Source organism: Adiantum capillus-veneris, chromosome 8 (assembly GCF_014529385.1).
Source record: "Adiantum capillus-veneris isolate H3 chromosome 8, ASM1452938v2, whole genome shotgun sequence".
In the NCBI taxonomy this organism is placed as follows: domain Eukaryota; kingdom Viridiplantae; phylum Streptophyta; class Polypodiopsida; order Polypodiales; family Pteridaceae; genus Adiantum; species Adiantum capillus-veneris.
In genome coordinates, this window is record NC_140938.1 from 94,565,033 (window position 1) to 94,590,974 (window position 25,942).

Sequence of the window (25,942 nt, forward strand, 5' to 3'; positions counted from 1 at the left end):
TAAAGATGAGTTTAAGATGGAGGAGCTGCATGATGGGTCAAAAGCAAACTAAGAAGAGAGATCAAATCAAGAAGAAATCTTGTGACTAAAAAACAATCAGCAAAAAAAGGAAATGATACCAAGATCCCAGTTAAACTTCTTGCAAAGAAGATAAGATTATCTCAAAGAGGGATATGCTTCATGGAGATTAGGAGAGCATTGAAGACACTCATTATGGCACTTCTTAGGCTTCCTTTCTAGAAACTTTGTAGGTAGGTTGCACAGCAATTCAAAATAGATATGAAGTGGAACATTTTGTAAAGAATGTACAATATTCATTTTTGAAAACCAACATTTTGTATAGCTATACACCCCTTTTAAAATCAAACATTTTGATTGAAAATTGAGGAAATACAAGTAAATTGAGCCAAAGGCTTTCACTATTATAATTTAATTACGTCCAAGTCTTTTAGTTTCACCCACAATTATAGCAACCCTTGTGTCTGTCTCTCTATATCAGTCCAATCTCGTTGTCTTGAAAGTAGGCATGTCAAGCCCCAAATCATATTCCATGCAATCTTCAAGCCCTATACTTTAAAATGTGACCATAGCACCCGTGCAAACCTTGGTGAGCTCAGAAAAACCTCAGATGGCGTGTCCACCGAGGCAGTCAAGCTAACACATAAATGGCCCACGATAAAACTCTCATATCTTGCTCATTTGAACTCTGATTTTTGATCCAAAAAGACCGACATGCAGCATATCTTGAGCACTTCAAGCTTATGCATTCACCTCCACCTTGATCCACCATTTGCTACTGTCCAATCAAGTGAGGATATGCAAACCACCATAACTTGCAATGCATAGCTCTGATTTAGGAGCCATCTTGACCGACATGCAGCATAGCTTGAGCACTTCAAGCTTATGCATTCACCTCCACCTTGATCCACCATTTGCTACTGTCCAATATGGTGAGGATATGCAAACCACCATAACTTGCAATGCATAGCTATGATTTAGGAGCCATTTGGACCGCCTTGTAGACCACATTGAGGGCCACCTCAAGCACTCCCATTTCTACACTTTGCACACTTTGACCAGCCACCTTTGACTGACCACTTTAGCATCACCTTGAGAGCACACACAACCTTGCATTACACTCCTCATAGCATCGATGAACTTTAGCTGCACCATCATTGCCCAACCCCCTTGTTGAACATTTATGTTCAACAAAAAACGTGAATATTGGAATTTGGAAAGTTCAAAACTAGCAGACACTATGAGCTAAGCAAAAAAAACTATTGTATGTACAAAGTATTATTCGTGGTATAGATGACTCCTTCTTAGGTTGGTTGACCAACCCCCTGCTTTGTCAAACCTCTAGGATTGAACACTTGGCTTTGAGCATATCCATCCATTTGCAATAACTCCTCATAATGTTGCACCTAAGCAAATAGACATCTATGCAAATAAAATGTCCACATGATACCTTCATTGCTCCCAACATCATTTTGCATCCATGCTTCAAGCGAAGCACCATAATGTCCATCATCCTGTACCACATACATATCTGACTCTCCCTTTGACGATGGAAAGTAGAGATTTCCTCAAGAGAAACCAGTATTTGACGGATAATCCATTGCACAAGTGTACTTACAAGCATACCCTTCAACCATGTTTCACATGCCTCCTTTGAAAGCTTGGACAAAGCCCCAACCTGGGATTCCCCTTCATCCATCATTGAACATACCTGCTCCACCGGACACTCTTCCACCTTTGGATCCATGCTTGCTTCCACATTTGTAACGCACTCAATCCCAACATCATCAAAGTCCACTAGCACCTCTGTCTTGTCGACTGCACTTGCCTGCTCCTCAAGCACCTGTTCTACCACTTCATCCTCAACCGAAGAGGAGAGAAACTCACCCCATACCACACTATTTGTATGCTCTCCTTCCATAGTCGAGGCTGCTCTATCTCTCCCAATTGGCCCTCGCACCTGCTGCAACACCGTAGCACATTCCAATGCAACTTTAATAAGCATAGCCATCAGTATGCCACTACATAGCATCTTTACCTGCATGTCCACCTTGCACTTTTCCCTGCTCCTCGCATCGGCACATCCCTCTGCACCAACTTTGGCTTCACTTCCATTGCATCAACCGACTTTGGCACCACAACATTTGACAGACCATGCCTAGCTTGCCGCTTCTTCAAAATCTTCTTAGACTTGGCTCTTGCAAAAGCCATCGCTTCCACATACGACACGGGCCATCCACCTCAACTTTATCTCAAACCTCTTCATGAAGGCAATCCATGAATTTCCTCAACTTTAAAAAAATCAACATTATTTGTAGCAACTACTTCAATATGTTGGCCCCAAAGAGCCTAGAATTCCCACTTGAATGCTCAAAAATCGCAATCCAACCCTTGCTTTAGACCATCTAACCTTCGCTTCACTTTGTCTAGCTACACATCCACCACAAACTTGCTCCAAAAGGCCGCTTCCAAAGTCATCCAATTCATCTTTTCTTCATCATGTAATCCATCGTACCATCTCTTGGCTTTCCACGAACCAAGAGTGGAAAAACTTGAACCACGCCTTCATCTCTTGACAATATGCTCTCTAGCAAAAATAGCCCATAATCCTACAACCATTAATGAGTATGCTAAAAGAAAAATGTGTCTTGCCCTAGTATGATGGGTGTATAAACAAGGAGAGCGGGGAGGGGACCTCTTAGCAAGGGGAAAAAAGTGCCCCAATGATCCTAAGTGTGTTCACCCACATCACTACCATATTCTGGTATCAATAAATAGGTCAATCAGGGATTGAAGAATTTGTAGACTTTATGTATAAGTGTTAAAGAGTCTCACCTCTTGAACTCATAGTTTAAACTCCAATTGAATGCATTATTTTCAAAGAGGCCTTGGTCCTTAGAATGCTTCATATTTAGCTTTTTGCTCTCTAATACATCTCAGTCCACCATAATCACATAAACAAGAAAAGTGAGGGGTGAGTTGTTGATTGGTAGGAGATTATGCTTACCCAACCATCCATGTTGATTTTCTTTGAAGGATGCAAGAAATAGGATTGGAAGTTCGTACCATCCAACATAAGACCCAATCAACTAAGCATTTGGCCAACTAAAGGCAAGGTTTCCAAACTTGTTAAAGACATGTGATAGGCACTCAATCATGTACCAAATCTTGTGATTGTGTGTCATGTTACATAAGACTTGCATATTCCATGGGGATATTATAGTCATGCATGATGCCAAAATCTAGTTTGATGATAGGGATTCAAAGAAAGAAGATACAAATAAACTTAATTAATGGATAACAAGCTCTTCAAGCCATTCCAGTACAGGATGCAAGTGAGAAAGTTCAAAGAGGTGATGGAGGCAAAATGCGAGGTCTCAAAAGAAAATCAATTTGCTTTTGGTGCCAATCATAGGGACAATCTTGCAAGGTTTTATAAAGTATGTCAAGAAGGAAGCACAAGTAGTCTTGGTGAATTTTTCTTTGGATGTTCTTATCATCAACTTCCACCTAAGATAGGGTACTATGTCATTTATTTTAGCTATGGTCTTTGGTTTCCAATCTTAATCTTTAAGCATTGGCATCAATACATGGCTTTGCCCTCTCCTTACAGTTTTTGATGCATAATAAACTTGTGGCTTAGTACAACTGTAAGCAACCAAAAGCTCAAGTGTAGCTCATACATGAACAAAGTCTACAATATATTGTTTGCTTCCCCTTATTATTGTTGAAAAATTCAATAAAGAATTTTCACTTCATTAGTGTAGTGCCCCAATTCAAATTTGGGCGTTATCACTCATCCAATTGTGGCAATTTTCTCTCTTTGTTGCACATGTATTGTTGCTTTTATTAGCACCATCAAAAGGCATGGAAATATTACAAAAGAGGGAGTACTAAGAGATGCATGGCAATTTCATACAACTGCGTAATGACGTAGCAAGTTGGGAAGTAGCATTCCAAAAGAAGTGCAAATCACAAATGTGCAATAGCGAAGGAAGCTGGAAAAAACCATTCGGACAGAAAGGAGGTCGACAAATCAACTTTCAACCTTTAAAAAGAAACGCAATCATGACTTCACATCAGCGAAGAAAATAAGCAAGCAACGTTTAGACCACCTATATTGCTTGAATTTTGGAAGTTGGACGCATCACGCTAGGAGCCCTCCTCCATACTCCCTTTAAAGGGTTGAGGCGATGGAGGGCCTTGTAGCTGCATAATGGGGACATCCAACCAATTTGGTGGGGCTGGTGAGAAATACAGACTATAGGTACTCAAAATGACGTTTCGCAAATGTGGGGGGTGGTTGAGGTACTCGCTAGCTAAAAGGTCTTAGCTACCGACTACGGTTTGGTGGGGCTGGTGAGAAATACCGACTACAGGTACTCAAAATGACGTTTCGCAAATGTGGGGGGTGGTTGAGGTACTCACTAGCTAAAAGATCTTTGCCAGTGAAACAAACTGCCACCCGGAAGCCTCCAAAGGGAGCAACATCTTGGATTCACTCCAATGGAATGCATACACACAAGCCCAACAACATACAGGTTGAGTGCCTGCCTCCGCACTGTGTGAACTGAAGGTGGTGGAAGAAGAAAGAGGGGTTGCTTCTTCCGCCGCTTAGTTTGAACCCACCCTTACAATCACTTGCATCTAACAAAGGAGTGAGTGGCACCTCCAATCACTACCGTGTGAAGCCAGCCTAGTAGCGAGTGTGGAATGGATGGGGAACGGTAACGAAGTTTGAATGTTGGCAGTTTGGCTAAAGCAACTCACAGGTGCTGCCCGCCTGTTCGAACCCTACATTTTTCTCCTCGTTGCTTTAAGCAATGATTTCTGCCGCATGGTTCTTCGGTATAACACCTGCAATTTTTTTTTTTCTAAAGATTTCTGTAAACACCATTAAAGCTTGCACCTTTCTCTTTCGCAGGTGACATTACCATTCTTCTCTTTGAAGGACTTGCTTTTCTTTAGGTTTCAGATTTGGGGCACATGTGAGGGTGAGCATATGGCATGCCTTCCACTCGTCGGAGACGATAATTCTTTGGATGATGCAGAGCTATGGGATTTTATTGATTCCACGGTTGCTAGGCGCAGCACCTACAAGCTGCATGCTAAACCTCTCCTCATCACACATCATGCTCCCATAGTGACAGAGCTTCCTTCATCACCTCTTTGCAAAGTCCAAAATAGACAATCTCTCTGCCATTCTGATTCACCAAGTTCTTTGAAGGATACATCGCCTTCTGCACGTGCATGCCCTCTGCCAGTTTACAGAGTTGATACATTGTCGGATGGTTCACCTGCTGGTGTAAACCAGCGTGCTTGGATACAGCCTCAGAAAAAACCTCGTTGTAATGAGGAGATGATGGTGTCTGGTGCATGTAGATCACACGCATCTACGAGGATGCCTTTGAATCAAATTGTACCTCTTGACTCAAACTTATCATCATCTCATGAGTTCATTGAGAAACACCGAAGCAGCAAAAGCTGGCCTGATAGCTGTGAAAACAGGTTAATGGCTGGAAACAACATGCCAGTTAGTGACTGGATGCCAAATGTTCCTTCTGCAGCTGTGTTCAAGCACATTCAAAACGCAGCCTTAAGTGTAAGCCCTTGTAAACTTTGTGATTGTGACCACAGCATTTTAATGAATCAAGTATGTGGCCATACCTAAACTCATGAGATGCCCAACTGTCAAGCTGTAAGTCCAGTTTTGAATTTTCTCCATAATCGCCACTTTTCTGATTAGGAGTGGATTCTGTAACTTGCAATGATGAAGCTATCACAAGCATTAGAGAATTCAAGAGCTTATTGTAGCGTTGATCCAAGTTTGGTCTGGCTGGCTGCGCTTAATACTTCACTTTGAGATCTTTACTCCAGATTTTATTGCTTGTTCTCAAGGAAGAGTGGACCTTATTAAAGGTGAATGGATTGCTTGATTAGCAATCAATGTGCAGGCCAGACTTGAACTGCATGACAAGGAAATATCTCATTCTTGCATGATGCAAATTAGTTGCAATTTGCTGTGCAATGTGATCAATGATTAGCATTATGTTAGTTTCTTGCTCTTGGAAGTGAAGTTTGCACTTAAGCTGTTGTTGCAGTTAATACAAACTTTTTACACAAGTTTCTTGGTAAGGTTCGTGAAGAGAACTGTGGTAATCTTTAGCAGGTTCTGGAGAAAGGTGACTATGTGGTAATGCAGGGCAAACCGTTCATCAAGAAATGTGGTAAGTGTTCAAGATAGCCCTAAGGTGAACATTGTCTCTGCCTTGATATTCTTTTTGGGGTTTGTTTCTCTTACCATAAGCTAAAGGTTAAGCTGTGGGTTTCTAGGCTGGAGGAAAATTGCCTTCTTCTTCAACATCTCTTTTGAAATAAAGGACAGAACTATACAGTTTGACCAAAACAATAATGTTCAGAGAGCAGAGTTTGTTGTTCGAGCAAATATGCAGTAAGTATTACAAAAAGCATGATCATATGTTCTTTACTAGATGTATTGTGTTTGGGGAACCGCTTCAGCTGTGGAGTTTACAGGTCTGGCAGGTTTTCTGATGGATGGGGTTCATGCGATCGAGGAGAAAAGAGATATTCTAAACCAAATCATGATATTCCCAGTACTGCTGAAACAAGAGCCAAAACAAGAGCATGTCAGGTACTCTGTTGCAGCAGTTCATTAACTGCTGTAGATTGTGTAATTCTCTTCATAGAACTGATGCTGAGAAAGGATTAAGATAGATATGACAAAATGAAACCTTAAGGAACATTTGCACACAAACCTTAATCAAAGTTAAGAATTACAAGTTTCTGAATGCTGAAATAATGTTTTCACTCCGTCCACAAAAGTTCCGTATTTTTCTTAAAAGTGTTTTACCGGTGTTCTGGTGAAATTTATAAGTAACGACACCCTGCAGTGGCTGCAGCACCAAAAGTGATTTTGCCTACTGATTGGTTCAATATAGGTCATTAGTCACTCGGTGGTAAAGGTGCATGCCAGTTGTTTGTTCTTTGTGGGCCACAAAGGTAGGTTGCCTGCAGGAGGTTAACCACTTATGACTGAAAGCACAAGTATGCATTGTGCGAAGGTGGAAACAACATTTTGGGTTTCTAAGTAGCTACATGAGAACATGAAATCAGTGTTGGCCACACAAGTAAGTTGCCTGTAGGATGCTAACCACTGATGATTGAAAGCGCAAGTATGCATTGTGAGAAGGTGGAAACAACATTTCTGGTTTCTAATTAGTCACATGAAACATGATATTAGTGCTATTCGTACTGTTTGTACCTATGGTGATAGTTATTTCTACTACTAGATTACAATTGAGATGGCTTAGGCTTGCCATCATCATATGTTGAACCTATGGAGAAAGCTTTAAGTAGGGACATTCTACAATCATGATGAAGCTTTTGTTGCATGGCCAGGAGCTATGCTGGTCCTCGATAGCACGCTATCTAGGTGGACCGATACAGCAGTGTACAGATTATGCTCATGAAAACTACTTTTTCCCTTTCCTGTGAATTCGGTAGTTGCATTTGGGTGATTAGGTTTGATTCTCAGCTTTAAGCCTCTTTTGTGTTGTGCATGCTCTTGTCGAGTGCATCCACTATGCTCAACTTGGTCCTAGTCTTTTGCCCGGGGTTGATTGTGTAGAGAGAGAGAGAGAGAGAGAGAGAGAGAGAGAGAGAGAGAGAGAGAGAGAGAGAGAGAGAGAGAGAGAGATTTCATTATCGTCCACTGAGGTCAGATATGACCCATGGGACCAAAACAAGCATTACATTTGGTTTTCCGGGGTAAAGGCATCAAATACATATCAGTTAGGGACTGAGGGTCCATCTGGGGGTTAAGGGAAAATGAAAATGAAAACGGATAAAGGAGAACACAAACAAAACCTAAGGAGGGTCATGTGGAGGCGGAACTGGCTTGGGAGTTGGGAACTCCTGGATGATGGATTTACCACCACGGTAGACTGCCCATTTACCTTGTTTACGAGCCTCATGCATCTTCTTAAGCTCGCTTGCTTTAAGCTTGAGTTGATTTGTGGTTAATTCTTCGGCGATTCAAAGCTTTGTCCCCTTGAGGCGATAAGATTGACGTAGTAGCCTCGTCCGTTCTTCTTTGTGTTTGAAAGTGAGGATGCATTGACCAACTGGCACACTCCTATGTGTATCGTTGATCTAAGAGATAGTGTCAGGCTCGATGTTGACTTGTTGCACAATGTCATTGAGCTTGGTGATGGCTTCTTCCAGAGTATCCTCCTCAATGCACCATGGTGAGCAAAGCCCTCCAATCCGAACCTTGAGGCCGAGGGCTTCTTGTAGCCGGCATTCTTGTAAGGTTGCTTGTATTTCGCTATCAATCTTCTTATGTATTGCCTGGTGGTCTTCTTTTTGAGCTTTCTTGACCGTCTCAGTGAGAGAGGCTTCGACTTCATGTGTCTTTGCAAGCAAACTTTCACTTTCCTTCCCCTTCGTCTCGAGCTTGCTCAAGCGTTCTTTGAGTTTGGCATTCTCTAAAAGGAGTTCTTGGATCTGATCTTCCAGGGCCGCGAGCCTTGCATCTTGGCGAGCGGTGGGATCTTTCTTGGACACAGCTGCCACCGTAAGAAAACTCTTGCGTGCACTAGAAAGTGGTGTGCTGAAGGAGGACATTGAAGTTTTTTTTTGATCCCTTAGAGAATCTAAAATCTCTGTTATGTGGGCAAGTGTCACAAGGTGGGCACCACGTGCTAATAGAAAAGAACAGGCTGAACAAACTTTTAGCACTTCAATAACAATTGAACTGAAAGAGAGAGAGACGACACGCGACACGGAGTGCCGGAATTCCGCCCCAGAGAGTATTGGCCCCAAACCTTGGCGCCCCTTTCGGTATTTCTTTATATTGCATCAACACAGTACAAGCCGGTACTTCAGACTTTGCACCTTCGCCAGGAAGCATGCCAGAGAATGAGCCCTAGCCTCATATTTAAAGGCCCTTGGCCTGAAAAGCAGTTATAGTAAAAAGCCTTTAAAACTCAAAAGCTTCTGGTTCAAAAGCAAAGCCAAAAAGCTGCGAGTGCAATTTACGAAAATCTGTACAGCCTGCTACGTCATCATGTCAGCGCATTTTTTCGGAATTTGTCTGCTGCCTTAGGGTTAGGGTTAGGGTTTCTGGCAGAAATTAGGGTTTGCAGGTTTTAGGGTTAGGGTTTTCAGAATTAGGGTTTTCAGCAATTAGGGTTTTTGGCAGAAATAAGGGTTTGCAGGTTTTAGGGTTAGGGTTTCCAGAATTAGGGTTTTCAGCAATTAGGGTTTTGGCAGAAATTAGGGTTTCTGGCAGAAATTAGGGTTAGGGTTTTCTGCACTCGGGCAACCACGTCATCACTCTGTGACACTTCTTCTGTTGCTTGATCTTCTTAGGGTTTAGGCCCCTCGGCCAGTAGCTCCGTTCTTCAGAAGGTCGACACGTCAGCAGTTTGTTACATCTCCCCTTCTTGAAAGAGAGTAATTGTCCTCGATTACAGCATATCTGCAAAACAACTCAAGTTAGTTCAAAAATTTCCGAGGGTCATTCCGAGGGACAATCAGTTTGCTCTTTTTATTAAGGAGTTAGCTTCTCCTTTCTGCTCTTTTGATCAAGGAGTTAGCTGCTCTTATCAGCTTTTTGATCAAGGAGTTAGCTTCTCCTTTCGTCCTGATCGGAACTCTTGATATTCCGGCGTAGTAAAATTAGCCATCACACCCAGACCGTACTGATCTTCCTCGGGTGTCTTGATGCACTAAAATTACATACCCAAGCAATCTCATCCAATTAGGAATATTCACTGGTTGGCACATAACAATGCAACACAAATGCTAACATATGCATGTTACAAGACATAGAAACATAAAGCCGCCGATGAACACTCCCCCCGCAAATAACCATCCAGGTCTGGGCCATGAGCTGTTCAACGACTCCCTCATCACTCCTCCCGCAAATAACCTAAAAAGGTCCGGGCCATGAGATATAGAGGCCTTTTACAACCAAACGCCCCCCTGACCGCAGCCTGCGTCGTTTGGAGGTGCTGAGACTAACCACTGCTCAGACTTCTCAATACTCCTCCCGCATAACCATCCAGGTCCGGGCCATGAGTAAAAACAACAATACTCCCCCCGTAAATAACCACAAGGGTCCGGGCCATGAGTAACAACAACACTTTTTCAATCATTCAATACTCCCCCCGCAAATAACCACAAGGGTCCGGGCCATGAGTATGAACAAGCATTCTCAAACATAATTTCTCACTACTCCACCCGAGAGTAAAATCACCAATAATTGAAACCAGTATCAAACCAGAGTCAAACAATTCAAATCGGCACCAAAACAGGTTCAAAACAGATACCATCCATTTCAAACAAATTCCAAACAGGATAACCAAACAAGATCAAACAGAACTCAAACTTAAAAAGCAATCTCAACATCAGTCGAGCTCGAGAAGTCGACTGACTTTCCATCTTGAAACCTGCTCCCAAAATTAGGGTTAGGTTCCTTCCATGAGGTCGTAGCCGAGCACAGCATGGTCCTTCAGCTCTTGGACAAACAGTGTTGCTTTGGCGGTGATGGTAGTCCCAAGATAGCAATCGCACTAAACCTCCAAGGTCATCTGCTCGTGAAAAGACATCTACTGGGAGATGTCGAGAAACTTCAAGTTATAATCTGCTAGGGTTTCCATAGCAAGCATTTCAGGTTACCCCACTCTGCCAGAAGTTGCACTCCGAAGGAAGATGTCAGAAACCATATAACTTCGGGCAAAAATTTTCTTGAAAGCTTGCCAAGTACTTGGAGTATGCTGCTTGGTAGTTGTAGACATCAACAATTGCATGGCACTGCTTCTGAGAAAAACGGTGACTTGAAACAAATCTGGATCTTTCTCTTGCAAGGGATCTTAATTGGCTTATGCCCTGTAAGACACTGCGGTGAAGACGGGAGCGCGCCCGATGCGCGATGAAGTAAGGGTGGGAGTAGCTAATAAGTCCGGGTTGGAGGGCGAAGATACCTCGAATCAAATTCCAATAGCTTTGTCTGCTCTTTTGTAGGACCGGTATGCTTTCAAAAAATAAGTCCGGGTTGGAGGGCGAAGATACCTCGAATCAAATTCCAATAGCTTTGTCTGCTCTTTTGTAGGACCGGTATGCTTTCAGAAAATAAGTCCGGGTTGGAGGGCGAAGATACCTCGAATCAAATTTCAATAGCTTTGTCTGCTCTTTTGTAGGACCGGTATGCTTTCAGAAAATAAGTCCGGGTTGGAGGGCGAAGATACCTCGAATCAAATTCCAATAGCTTTGTCTGCTCTTTTGTAGGACCGGTATGCTTTCAAAAAATAAGTCCGGGTTGGAGGGCGAAGATACCTCGAATCAAATTCCAATAGCTTTGTCTGCTCTTTTGTAGGACCGGTATGCTTTCAGAAAATAAGTCCGGGTTGGAGGGCGAAGATACCTCGAATCAAATTTCAATAGCTTTGTCTGCTCTTTTGTAGGACCGGTATGCTTTCAAAATAAGTCCGGGTTGGAGGGCGAAGATACCTCGAATCAAATTCCAATAGCTTTGTCTGCTCTTTTGTAGGACCGGTATGCTTTCAGAAAATAAGTCCGGTTTGGAGGGCGAAGATACCTCGAATCAAATTCCAATAGCTTTGTCTGCTCTTTTGTAGGACCGGTATGCTTTCAGAAAATAAGTCCGGGTTGGAGGGCGAAGATACCTCGAATCAAATTCCAATAGCTTTGTCTGCTCTTTTGTAGGACCGGTATGCTTTCAGAAAATAAGTCCGGGTTGGAGGGCGAAGATACCTCGAATCAAATTCCAATAGCTTTGTCTGCTCTTTTGTAGGACCGGTATGCTTTCAGAAAATAAGTCCGGGTTGGAGGGCGAAGATACCTCGAATCAAATTCCAATAGCTTTGTCTGCTCTTTTGTAGGACCGGTATGCTTTCAGAAAATAAGTCCGGGTTGGAGGGCGAAGATACCTCGAATCAAATTCCAATAGCTTTGTCTGCTCTTTTGTAGGACCGGTATGCTTTCAGAAAAGCACACGCCTGATGCTCTGATACCACTGTTACAAGGCGGGCACCACGTGCCAATAGAAAAGAACAGACTGAACAGACTTTTAGCACTTCAATAACAATTGAACTGAAAGAGAGAGAGACGACACGCGACACAGAGTGGCGGAATTCCACCCCAGAGAGTATTGGCCCCAAACCTTGGCGCCCCTTTCGGTATTTCTTTATATTGCATCAACACAGTACAAGCCGGTACTCCAGACTCTGCACCTTCGCCAGGAAGCATGCCAAAGAATGAGCCCTAGCCTCATATTTAAAGGCCCTTGGCCTGAAAAGCAGTTATAGTAAAAAGCCTTTAAAACTCAAAAGCTTCTGGTTCAAAAGCAAAGCCAAAAAGCTGCGAGCGCAATTTACGGAAATCCGTACAGCCTGCCACGTCATCATGTCAGCGCAATTTTTGGAATTTTTCTGCTGCCTTAGGGTTAGGGTTAGGGTTTTTGGCAGAAATTAGGGTTTGCAGGTTTTAGGGTTAGGGTTTTCAGAATTAGGGTTTCTGGCAGAAATTAGGGTTTGCAGGTTTTAGGGTTAGGGTTTCCAGAATTAGGGTTTTCAGCAATTAGGGTTTCTGGCAGAAATTAGGGTTAGGGTTTTCAGCACTCAGGCAACCACGTCATCACTCTGTGACACTTCTTCTGTTGCTTGATCTTCTTAGGGTTTAGGCCCCTCGGCCGGTAGCTCCGTTCTTCAGAAGGTCGACACGTCAGCAATTTGTTAAAGCAAGCCTCTACAGAGCTAGAAAAATGTTGACGATTGTGCTTGTTTTTTTTGGGGGGGAAGTTGTGGGAACAGTGTCCTTGGAGGGTGGGATGAGCTTTTGAAAATAGGTGGTACGCAGCTCGTAAGTAGACAGAGCCAGAGCCAAACCGAGTTGCAGGTCCCCGTAGTAGGTCGGGTGGGCCAATGAACTGCAGAAGGCAATCAAGCGGTAGTAGACGAACAAGCTGCAGGTAGGTCGGGTTGGCGACCAATGAGCTGCAGAGGGCGAGCGGGCTGTAGGTAGGTCGGGTGGACGGCCAGTGAGCTGCCGAGGACGAACTGCAGAAGGGTGCAAGGCGAATCAAGCTCAGTGAATAGTGGGCAACCTTGAGGGCTTAACGCCCCTCCATAGGCCCGCCCTTGAGCCTGGGAGGAAGAGAGGGTGCAAGGCTAGGGTTGAGAGAGAGAGAGAGAGAGAGAGAGAGAGAGAGAGAGAGAGAGAGAGAGAGAGAGAGAGAGAGAGAGAGAGAGAGAGAGAGAGAGAGAGAGAGAGAGAGAGAGAGAGAGAGAGAGAGAGAGAGAGAGAGAGACGTATGACTATCACCACCTTTGGTTTTAGCCCTGTACATCGTGCAAGATAGGATATTTCTAGCATCTCCAGTGTTCTATTGTACTCATATTTATTGACCACAGGCCGAAAATAAGAACATACCTCTTGTCTCGCAGGCAAAATAGCATCAGTCATTTGCTCCTTAGTAACAAAACCTCAAAGCACCCATAACCCCATTCTCTGTCCGCGCTCCCTGTCATGTTTCTATGGAAGTAGTGTCTATTGAGATATGTATTCTCCAAGCCTAATCAATTTGTGCGGCGTTGCGGTAGTGCGCAACACCGTTGTTCTAGAATATATGTTGTACTAAGAGAGCAGCTAGTGGCATTTGTTAATCTATATAAGACGATTGTTTCTTTCAGGTATATTTTTTGGGCTGTTGCTTCTATAGCGAGACATCCTATAACTTATAAGATTTGAAAGAGGTTTGCATGCAAGTCTGGGGTCCTCTCATGGTTTGATGAAGGAACATCATTGGGATGTGTGTGGTGGGGTTGGGAGATCAACAATTTTAGTCCTGAGAGGAGCTCTTAACGTCCACATTCATTTGCATAGGAACATGTTTTGTAAGGGTATGCTAGGAAAGGTTTTGAAATGTTTTGTTTGTAAAGGCAAAGGTCATAGGGATGATAAGATCTGAGCCTTTGTCAAAGTCGACGATGCGGAAGCGTAGAGACCAAGGAGAGAATGCACGGAGAGAGAGAGAGAGAGAGAGAGAGAGAGAGAGAGAGAGAGAGAGAGAGAGAGAGAGAGAGAGAGAGAGTCGCCTGAACCAACCAACCTTGGTAATGAATAACTGATGCTTGTACAATGGGGGTAATGAGTTGCATATATCCACCTAAGTAAATTGCCCTACCCAGACTTTGATAAATAAGTAAAATATACACCCAAAAGCCAAAATAACTAATGGGATCACATTGGGCAGTTCACTTGAGATGCCATAACTTTAACACCCTCTCTGCAGCTCATAGTGGACATAAATGGTGAGACCAAGTCGATGAAGAAACTACCATGGACACCCCAACAATAGCTCCTTGCTGGATACACCTCGGATTTGCTACCCTCAACTTTGTACCTTAGAAGAATGCCATCTTGAGCATCAGTTGCTTCATTATGGCTGAGTCTGCCCTTGATCTCCGAAGTCATGACAGAAACTCAGTACGCTGAACTTTGTGTTGATGTATGCTCATGTGTGTGTGCGTGTGGTGTGTGTTGTGTTTGGGAGCATATGTTAGTACCTAGTTCTACACCCATTATTGGGCACTGACGACGTTAGTGGGGATGTCGTGGTATTTAGTCAATACTATGCATGATGGAGCTGATGGTTATATTGTCTTGTGGGTGACTACCATGGATCTATACCTTGCACTTTCCTTTAAGGGTGAATCTGGGTTTATCCTGGATTCATCTAGGTATATTTTGTAGTCGCATAGCGGACATGCAGACTTGACATTGTGAAGTTTTCATCCGAGTTACGACCAGTTGATATTGTGCTAATTCTTTCTATCTTTTGTGGTGCGTATGCCCTATCAACTACCTCATTTTTGTGCTAATTTTTTCGATTTAATGCTTCTTTTAGTGCTAGGCTTCATTATGGCTGAGTCTGCCCTTGATCTCCGGCGTCATGACAGAAACTCAATACGCTGAACTTTGTGTTGATGTATGCTCATGTGTGTGTGCGTGTGGTGTGTGTTGTGTTTGGGAGCATATGTTAGAACCTAGTTCTACACCCACTATTGGGCACTGACGACGTTAGTGGGGATGTCGTGGTATTTAGTCAATACTATGCATGATGGAGCTGATGGTTATATTGTCTTGTGGGTGACTACCATGGGTCTATACCTTGCACTTTCCTTTAAGGGTGAATCTGGGCTTATCCTGGATTCATCTAGGTATATTTTTTAGTCGTAGAGCAGACATGCAGACTTCACATTGTGAAGTTTTCGTCCGAGTAACGACCAGTTGATATTGTGCTAATTCTTTCTATCTTTTGTGGTGCGTATGCCCTATCAACTACCTCATTTTTGTGCTAATTTTTCGATTTAATGCTTCTTTTAGTGGTAGGCTTCATTATGGCCGAGTCTGCCCTTGATCTCCGGAGTCATGACAGAAACTCAGTACGCTGAACTTTGTGTTGATGTATGCTCATGTGTGTGTGCGTGTGGTGTGTGTTGTGTTTGGGAGCATATGTTAGTACCTAGTTCTACACCCACTATTAGGCACTGACGACGTTAGTGGGGATGTCGTGGTATTTAGTCAATACTATGCATGATGGAGCTGATGGTTATATTGTCTTGTGGGTGACTACCATGGGTCTATACCTTGCACTTTCCTTTAAGGGTGAATCTGGGCTTATCCTGGATTCATCTAAGTATATTTTTTAGTCGTATAGCGAACATGTAGACTTGACATTGTGAAGTTTTCGTCCGAGTTACGACCAGTTGATATTGTGCTAATTCTTTCTATCTTTTGCGGTGCGTATGCCCTATCAACTACCTCATTTTTGTGCTAATTTTTTCGATTTAATGCTTCTTTTAGTGCTAGGCTTCATTATGGTTGAGTCTGCCCTTGATCTCCGGAGTCATGACAGAAACCCAGTATGCTGAACTTTGTGTTGATGTATGCTCATGTGTGTGTGTGTGTGGTGTGTGTTGTGTTTGGGAGCATATGTTAGAACCTAGTTCTACACCCACTATTGGGCACTGACGACGTTAGTGGGGATATCGTGGTATTTAGTCAATACTATGCATGATGGAGCTGATGGTTATATTGTCTTGTGGGTGACTACCATGGGTCTATACCTTGCACTTTTCTTTAAGGGTGAATCTGGGCTTATCCTGGATTCATCTAGGTATATCAGTTGCCCTTTAGAAAATTGAACTGTAGACCACACTACGTCTAAGAAACCCCATTCATGAACTGTGAACACATCACATCCAAAATACTCCAAGATAATGAACTTTGGAACACATTTTGTCCATAATCCAGCCAATAGCAATGGATTGGTGCACTCATCCATAGTGTTTTAGATATGTGTGATTGCTTCCTTGCCAGATGGATGTGCCTTGAAACTTTGACCCACGGGTTCAAACACCTATAACTTGAACTCCAACACAAGGGTCCAAATTATTTATAGGGAGCATTGCTTGCTCCTCTCTGCCACTCACAAGCCTCTTTCGGGTTGAAACTAGTGGTGGCAACGGTCTCCACTTGACTAGAAGACGGGAGTCCTTTCCTTCCTTGAGTCATTATCACTGCTTTCCTCATTATGCTTGCCTTTGCCTTTGTTCTTTGTAGAGTCTCTGTCTTTGCCTTTGGATCTGCAATCTCTACACAAATGACTGCGCTTCCCACAATTGTAACAATGGCTATAGGTCTTTTTGAAATCCAAAGCAGCAAGTGCTTCCACACCTTTGTCAGAAATCTGAGTTTTGCCTTTAGTATTAACACAATCTCCCCCTCAATGAGAAAAGAGCTGAGATGATCAAATTCCAGCTTTTCCTTCGTGATTTGTAGCCGAAGTGTCCTAGACACCGTTTCGTATGCCTCAAGCAACTTCGTGAGTACCAAAGCAACCAATTGAATATTGGCCAATGCACTTTTCATAGCCGATAGTTGATCATGAATAATCTTAGCCTTCATAAGAAATGATTGCAAGGAATTTCTTGGTGGAAACTTGATGGCAATAACAATCCAAGAAGGGTGATTGCTCGCATCGTAGAACCTTGATCAAACATTCCAACGAGCTTGAACCACATAATACCGGCAGTCTTCACAGAATGGCTGGAGAAATTTTGTTTGTAAGAGATTTCGCAATGGCTGACATTGCCTTCACCTTACTTGCATCCCAATCACCTCTTGTTGGGATCCCTCGTAGGACGGGGCTCCGGGCCATCGACTATGTCCCATAAGCCTTTCCGCGTGAACCAGAGTCGCATAATCAAGTTCCAATGGGCGTAGTTATCGTCCTTCAATTTGTCGCTGGCGCTCGAGCAAGGGGGGGCCATACTGAAGTTGCAAGGTCTGGGAATTAGGGGTTTCTTCTCGCACTCCAAAGAGTGGCCGCAAGAAGTCCCACGCTGCTCCACAAAATCCTTCGAGGCTCTTACAAGCCGCTTTCCAAAAGCCTTTCCACAAAATTATGCTCCAAGATAGTCGATTGGGGACGGGGGGTAGCCTTCAATGTCGAAGGTAGACAAAAAAGCCCTCAGCAAGCAGCGTTTTATAATGCTATGGCAAGGGATGACCTTTGGGTCGTTGGCGGGGAGGCTCAATTTGTCGCCGTCAAGGGGGAGAAGAGTGGGATGTTGTCAAATGCGTTTGAGAATGTTGGCGAGGAAGAGGGGGAAGCCCTTGCCTTACAGCCATCGGCGCTTGAAAACACTCGCATTTCAAAACGCAGAGCACTTAGAGTGTTGTTGCCTAGCCGCTTTGCCAAGGGTCTCTTATCGGTTGCGTGTCAAAATGTTGCCGGTAGACAAGCTCTATCAGTAACGTTTTAGAGTGCTACTTGCTTACACGTGGGACCTGGGTGTCGACGGATCCTGGAACTGAACCTGCGAACATATCCTCTCAAGTCTCCCCAATGCTGCATAGGCTCTGGTAAATCGCGTATCTGCTGCACGCCTCAGGGAAAATTTTGGACCACTAAAAATCGCCCCAAGATAAGTGTGTGTATCTGCATACTCCACAGTCTCTCGACCATATGCAAAAGTGGGGGCGGACCTCCTTACCCACTGTGCTGTGGTGTTAAACACCATTACCTGTATATCATACAACTCTTCTATGTTTGCTGTAAGAGTCTTCACTTTACGACACACTCTGTGTTTGCCCTGTGTGTCTGATCTTTTTGATGGGTTGACGTTTCCCATCTGTAAATTAATCAAGAAAGATTTACAAAAAATGTATGTGCATGTGTGGGTGTTTTGCGTCTTTGTGTGTGTTTGGTTGAGCGTGGCTGCTGCTGTGTGTGTCGGTGCGTATGTGTGCGGGCGTGTATGAGTGCGTGTCTGTGTTTGGGTGTGTGCGTGTTTGTTTTGTATGTCTGTGTGGTGCGCGTGTGAGCGTGTTGGCAATTTGCCTTTGCTTCATGCTTGAGGTGGAGCCACCCCATGCTGTTCAATCGAAAATTTTTAGCTTGCCTTGTGGGATTTCTTCTCCCAACTGTGTGCGTCGTCTGGCAGAGGGCTTGTCGGATTTGGCCCTCTCAACATTGTCGCCTGTTCCTGCTAGTGGGGTTGCTTGATAGCAAGCCCTACCATTCAAGCCACCGACGCCTTCGTTTCTTGGCCTTTCGCTACCTTCTGGCATTGCAAAAGCTATCTCTGGTGTCTACTGGTGCTTCTTCTCGCCCATCCTCCTTCCTGCCGGTTTGGTTTCCTCTTGGTCGCTTGGCGGTCTTGGGTAGACCGTAGCATAGTTGCTCCTTACGGCTTGGAGGACTCTGCTTGACGCATGTGGATACCTTCTCCTCTCGGCTCTCCACCTAGTTCCCAGGGCACTTTACCCTCACTAGAAGAGGTTTGTCCCCTAGGGTTTTTTCAGTACTACAGTTGTATCGGTTTTACTTCCCTGTAGGTAGGCACCTTATTGGTGCCTAAAGGGGGTCCAAGTAATAGAGAATCAGCAATATGTCTTCTTTGTGAGAGAGAGAGAGAGAGAGAGAGAGAGAGAGAGAGAGAGGAGGGAGAAGAGTTGAATTGAGAGAGAGAAATGAAATGTTATATTAACGTCTTTAAAAGGCCAAAATGACCTATGAGACAAAATGACCTATGAGACCAGAGCGTTACAATGTGGTGAATCTGATACAAAGTTAGAGTAACAAAATGAAATGACAAAATGATAAAATGATAAAATGATAAAATGAAAGTACTATGGGATCCTAAACTGGTAGGTGTGAACTAAGCAGCTAGTTGGGGTAGCTAAATCACAAGTCACAAGAGATCCAGCATCAGTCACTGGCGGATCTCATCAATCTCCTCCATGGACAGCAGTCTGACCGGGCGTCGTGCATGTCGGGCCAAAGTGATCCGAATCCTCTGATGTAGCCTCCGTCGATGCTGTGTAGTACTCCTCAGTCGTGGGCGTCTCGATCTCCCCAGCTCAGTCGCTCGATCGGTCAGTGTGCCTCTGGTGTGAGGCGACAAGATCTACTATGGTAGTAGCTCCTCTAGGTGTCCAGTGTTGCTCTAAAGAAGTCTGTGATGTGTCTCTGAGACTGGCTAGCGTCTCCTCTCTGTGTCTGCGCAGCTCGAGCAGAAACAAACCCACGCATCTCTGATCCTCGTACCTCATGACTCTGGAGAGTGGTCCAAAGCACTCTCTGAACAAGCAGTGGAAGCGGCCTCGTATAACAGAGTAGACGGGGCAGTGGCATGTGTATTGTAACTCTGTCTCAGAATCCCTGTCACACAGGGTGCATGTCCTGGCCTCTGCTGGCACTCCGCTGTATCTCCCAGTCTCGATCTGCAGCTGGTCTTTGTAGGTCTTTGTAGAGGTTATGGTAGGGTGGGGGGGACTGCTCATGAAAGAGCCTCCACGCCTCACGCGAGTCCTGACTCAAGAATAGCTGGTAGAGATCCTGCTCTAACCGAGCCAAAAATGCCTCTTCTTCCGCCGCACTAAGCATCGGAAGACTGTCTGTGTGTAATGTCCCCCAAAAGCACTTCCCTTTGAAGTCTAGCTCTAGTCTGACGGCATTCCTCATCATACCAGCTGTTCTGAGGCATGCTCCCAGAACGACGTCTCTGCTCAGGTTGTGTGTGTGGGTATGCCTCTGCTGCTGCATCATCTAATGTTTGTGTCAGTATAGTAGTAAGCTCCTCGAGAGGTCGTCCTGGCTCCTCAGTGGATAGGCGTCTGTAAATCCCGTCTATTTATACAGAATCCGTCTCCCGCGTGAAGGTGTAGCGAGTAGGGGCTGCTACTCGTGGAATGTGTGCTACACTTAACTGGAAAGAGATGGTCAGTGACTGCCACCCCCACAGGTATGGGCCCAACTATGGGATCCTGGATACTAGAGATGAGGCTCGGCTGTGCCATGAGATAATCTACCGTGCTGGCTCCATGTCTGTGTGGAAAGCATGTGAAGCCTCCCGCAGCGGGAAATTCCTGTAGCCCATTCAAGATGGCCAATCCATGTGCAGTCCCCATGTCTATCAAGTGCCGTCCATACTCAGTATGTTCCCCATCCTGTGATATCCTGGATAGGCCTGTCTCTGCAACATCCAGCTCTCTCAGCATCTCCTCTGAAGTATCATAAAATACCGTCTGATGATGGGCATTCCTAGCATTGAAGTCCCCTAGAGGATTAATATCTTGTGGGGATAGTCACCAAGCCAACTCAATAAAGTGTTCTTGGTAGGAGACCTAAGGCACATAGTTTTAAGCTTAAAATTACATTAAAAAGGATAAAAAAGGAGGTTTTAATGGCCAAGCTTCCTATAAAAAGACAGTGTTTCAGCTGTTACACTGTTAGGTGAACGGCTGGGGCATTTCAAACTTGTTGTTTGGTTTGACTAGTGACGATCTCTTCAATTGCTTTCATTGCTGTGGCTCACTAGCAGTTCTATCTGGTAAATGCTTCAGGAGTGCTTTGGGTGTCTATTATGGCTTTACTTGCTTTGTGCTTTGTTCTAGACCGGTGTTGATGCGTCTGCTCACTAGCAGTTCTCTCTGGTAAATGCTGCAAATGTATGCTTGTGGAACTCATTGCCGAAGATGTAGAACTTGTGATTGTCTAATGAGGCTATAGCCGGGTGCACGGTGTCTTGGTGGATGCTTCTATTAGGAGTTCTTGGTCGAAGTTTCTTCCGAGGGATTTTTTATGGGCATGTTCTATGGGGCTGCTTTTTCTGCTGCGTGCTGAGAATAGCTTGGGCAGCTTTTCTTGCATTATGCTTAAGTTGGAGCTGTGTCTTGAGTAGGTGAAGCATGGTGCTTTTATCTCTTCATTTTCACAGATCTGGCCCCACCCTTCATGAATTCTGTTCCCATTTTCATGTCCCCATAACTATGAGGAGTGGCCTTATTCGACAGCAGCTGAAGATGGCTGTTGCGAGAGAGTCTCAGCTCTTGGAACTGCATAATTCGAGATGTAGATCAGGAGACTGCCAGCCCAATGAGAGGGATGCCATTTGTGCAGGTGACCATGGCTCATAGGACTGCTGCTATGTTGTTGTAGTGGTCCCAAGCATGTTACTTTGTAATATACAAGCCTCAACAGATTGACTATGTAGCGCATGCTTTCTTCAAATATGTACAATCACTCACGCGACAGCCAGGTGTCTCTAATCGTTCACTGACTGGGCAATTAACGCACAAAATGCGTAGGCTGATCATCGGAGTGAAGACAAGTTTTCAGCAAGTTGAGTGAACCACGAGCAACCAGCTCAAGTTTCAGATGGTTTTTAGTTCCTGATTTGCTCAACGCATAATTGGTGTCTTAGGCTAAGCTATACTGTTTGTCAACTTTTAGAGGGCTTGTAGCAATCTCTTTGCTCAAATGGGGGCTTATCATTGTTGGATACATGTTATGTTCTGCATGGGTGTTTAGCAGTTTGGTATAACTAAAAACTGAAGTATGAGCATCCTCATTCTGTATTTTTAGATGTAGGTTGATCTAGTAGTGGTAGTATTCTATCTTTTTCTATGTAGTGAAACTTGTGAGGGAATGTTTTGCAGGATCTTCTTGGGATCGGTGAATACAAGGGGGGAACTGGTGGATGGTGATTGGAGCTTTGCAGGGTCTACCAGTCATCTCATCGTGACGCTCAAAGATGATTTAATTCTAATCAGAGGGTCTGGAGATTTGTGATAGGCAACCCAAATCAGATTTCCATACTAAAGAAGGAAACCATATTTGCCTCGCAGATTCTTTTCCCACATTGTACTTTTATTCCTTGCAGGGCATGGTTGTGATTGTAAAGTCCAATTTGCTTGTGTATTTTGTTGTTTGGGGGGGGAGAGAGAGAGAGAGAGAGAGAGAGAGAGAGAGAGAGAGAGAGAGAGAGAGAGAGAGTTTCACATCCTTTAAAATCAGAGGTCCATGGTCGCATACACATGTCTACACACCCCACCTCAATCTTATTTATTCCCCCCCCCCCCCCCCCCCCCCACCTCTCTCTCGCCCCCTCTTTTTTTCCCCCTTCTCTTCCCCTTCCCAATTATAGTGCATGTGTGACCATGCACGAGGCACATATATCCAATGAGGTGATGGATAAGTATTCTTTGCATGACCATGGCTTTAAGAAGTCAATGCACTAAGGGATATGAAACTTACAAAAATCTTTTAAATGCTGTGTCACTCTATATTCTCGAGTTATACAACATGACATTTTGGTAGCGTTACAAATAAATGCTACGTTGTGTTTTGCAGGCACGGGGTGAAAGATTAAGATCTTGATGTACTTTGGGGTTTTTTTCTCACTTCATGATTTATGCTAGGATTCTGCTGAATGGCCGAACTAAAAACATTTTAAGTTTTTTTGAGAGTCAAGTTTATACCACTGTTGCGCGCTCTCTCAAGAGATGAGAGCAAAGGGTTGGTGATTGGATGGGGGAATAAGCATGAAATGCAAAGGAAAGGGAAAGAGAACTTTTGGAAAAAGAAAAAAAGGCTATGTGGGGAGGAAGAAACGGGTGGAAAATATCAGTTGTAGTCTTTTCTGTGCTTCGAGAGGGAAGAAGAGAGCTTGAAAAAGGTGCTGTTTGGGGAAGGAGGGAAGGGAGGTGCTTTGCAGTTGGGTGAGAAGGAGGGGAGGGCGAAGAGGAGGCTGTCTCCTGTTTCTCATGCTTCAACTCATTCACGGATTTTGGGTGGTTTTTTTGCCGATGCTTGAAGATTTAGGGTAATTGAAGTTTGGCTGATTGTGGTTTTTTTCGTTAGAGAAATCGATTGCTGGAATTTGGGACCTGGGTTTGAATATTGAGGTGCATATCGACAATGGTGTATGCAATCGGATTGCAATTGGGGCTTTCAATTGATGCTAAGCGTAAACCAAAACTCATGTGGGCGCATTCCCCTAGGGTGTTAATGATTTCTGATGATCAAGGTTAATTTTGATCGTTTAGTGTACAACTTTCTTTAATATTCAAGAAAATTAGTGTTAGATTGCGGTACTGTTATAGTGGTCTCTCTATTTCTGCAAATGTTTCTCTTAGCCAGAAGCTTGGTGATTTTGCGGTCAACCCTAGAGAACCACGCACTTTGAGAGTGCATGTTTCTCTACATCGCTACAAGTTTTGGAGTTTTCTTTGCAATGTTTACTTTCAGGAGTTGTGAGAGATATTATGACTTCAAAAAACTCATCATTGTTAGAACACAATGAAAATTGCACATCTTTGGATCTTTGTATTACATGTAGTGCTTGGGAAACGTGAAGTAAAGAACTTGTTGAAAGACTTTGAAAAAAAGTAATTCGATCTCCCCCATCTCCAAAAAAAAAAACTAAGTATGTTGCCTAGATGTTGAGGAATTTAGACTGTAGTCAGGCTTTTAAAATTTCCTGATTATAAATGTTTAGAGAGGAATTGTATATAAATGCAGAGTTTAACTTTGTTGAACACTCATGTTAATTTTGATTTGCTGTCATAAAATAGTAGACTTAGGAACAAGATAACCTCCTAAATATGGTTATATAAATTTCCCATGGTATGACATTAATGAGGACGTTCCTAAACACAGGAGATGAGATCCTCTAGATAAAAATCCAAGCATGACTCAGTTCCTTGCCAATTGTGATGGAGATTTGCGACTATTTAAGTTGCACACTAACAATACAAGGAATGGAGATATCTTTCGTTTTCTGTTTTTGTTTTGCAATCAAAAAAACAATTTCGAGGAAAATTTCGTTACAGTAAATAAATCTGTGACAAGCAAAGTAAAGCTAAAGAGCATGATGAAAGGGTGAGAGTGGAAGAGAGATCCTAAGTAGCATGGTAATGCTGGTAATTAGACATAGTAGCGTTCACAATAATATTCCATGTATTTGGCGTCTACCATAGTAGTCAAAATTTTGATAAAGGTCCTATAGCCACTGTCAAAAGGTGAAATGACTTAGAGGGTTCCCACACAGGCCCCTTAAAAGGCCTTGCAATTGTGACCTGGAATAGTTGGTGCAAAAGGCACTTCTAAAATGTGGGGGGTGGTTGACACAGCCCCGAACAAAAATAAAGCAGTCATTGCCTTTTTAATAAAATGCAGGATTCGTTGGTGTATGGGCCCATAAAGAGTGCTTGCGCAAAATTTCATGTAGTGAATATAGAGGATAGGCATAATAAGCTTAGAAAAAATGCCAAGGCTTAGGAAAAAAATGTAGAATCTTTTTATGCCAGCCCCATATGTTTGTTTATGTTTTACTCAATTTAAAATATTTTAATCTTGTATTAAATTATATAAACCTATCTAGTTTCAATACACAAGTGTTATGCATGGGGTTAAAAATATTTTATTCATATAAGTTGAAGAGTCTTCATGTTATATAGACATGTATGCTATTCAACTGATACATTATTAAAAATTTATAATTGTTTATGTAAGCTATAAGCAAGATATCGTATTGTATTTAAAAGTTGGATGCATTAGAATTTTTTTTTCACATTAGAGATATTAACTACAAAATCAAACTTTTTGTCAATTTCAATAAAGCATAGCTAATTCCTCAACTAAAATACAAAAGTAGCATCTATAATCTCATTTATATGCTTTTTTGGTAAAAAGTTTATATTCTTGATAGATTATGCATGAGAAAATTTTGAAAAGCAACTTGACCTATGAGATTTATGTAATATTGGACGCTCTAAACATATGTCAATTCTTGGTGTTAATTCATAGACTCACTATGGATCAAGCTTTGTGCTAAGATTGCATCAATTCTTTGTTACAAGCTTTGAAAGTCCAAAATTTGCCCCTTGTTAGCATTTTCAAGATTGCGTTTTTTTACTTACTACATTTAGTAGGCTTGAAAACTAGGCTTTTAAAGTTTGTTTTCTTATTTTCATAGCAATTATTTATTACCAAGGATTTATAAACATGAGAAATAGTTCTTTTCAAGAATTTATAAGCCTTTTATGATTTTTTAAAGAAAATAGCTTACATTTTAAGTGTGAGTTCGAAATTCAAAATAATAATCAATCTCTTTTTGACATAGAAACAAATCCTCAATTTGATTTGGTTCATAATCTGACATAGAAAAAAAAAGGCGCTTGAGTGTTCGATTACAAAACTAGTGAAAATGAGAGGTGGCGTCCTCCATCTCAAAAGTTCAAGTTGCATTTTCTCCTCTCTCTTCATCACCTCAGTGGGCGTGCCATTTGTTTCTCGGACATCTTGTTTTTAGAAGAAGAGCTGATGAGTGGAAAAAATCCAACCTTTCTGAGAAGAAAACGATGAAATCGTTTCGGTCACTCAATACAAATAAGTCCATAGGTAGATAATGACACGAGAGCGAGCGAGAGAGAGAGAGAGAGAGAGAGAGAGAGAGAGAGAGAGCATTGGCTCGAAAAAGCTCCCAAAAACTGCACATGAAAGGTGAGTGAAAGATGATGGGCA

At 43.1% G+C, this 25,942-nt stretch overlaps 1 protein-coding gene across 1 annotated transcript; it reads left to right on the forward strand.

The window, feature by feature from the left end:
- The first annotated feature begins 4,531 nt into the window (after positions 1-4,531).
- LOC147452577 (peptide transporter family protein) lies at positions 4,532-23,499 on the forward strand. The gene is made up of 8 exons (XM_086518213.1): positions 4,532-4,866; positions 4,943-5,620; positions 6,188-6,245; positions 6,352-6,469; positions 6,553-6,670; positions 22,075-22,118; positions 23,072-23,208; positions 23,279-23,499. The coding sequence occupies exons 2-8, from the start codon at positions 5,021-5,023 to the stop codon at positions 23,374-23,376; spliced, it is 1,173 nt and encodes a 390-aa protein (XP_086374339.1). The 5' UTR covers positions 4,532-4,866; positions 4,943-5,020; the 3' UTR covers positions 23,377-23,499.
- Positions 23,500-25,942: the final 2,443 nt, after the last annotated feature.

Coding starts and splice junctions, on each gene's coding strand:
- LOC147452577 (XM_086518213.1), top strand. CDS start 5,021: ATGGCATGCCTTCCACTCGTCGGAGACGATAATTCTTTGGATGATGCA. Junction 6,246..6,351: donor ACCGTTCATCAAGAAATGTG/GTAAGTGTTCAA, acceptor GTGGGTTTCTAG/GCTGGAGGAAAATTGCCTTC. Junction 6,671..22,074: donor CCAAAACAAGAGCATGTCAG/GTACTCTGTTGC, acceptor AATGTTTTGCAG/GATCTTCTTGGGATCGGTGA.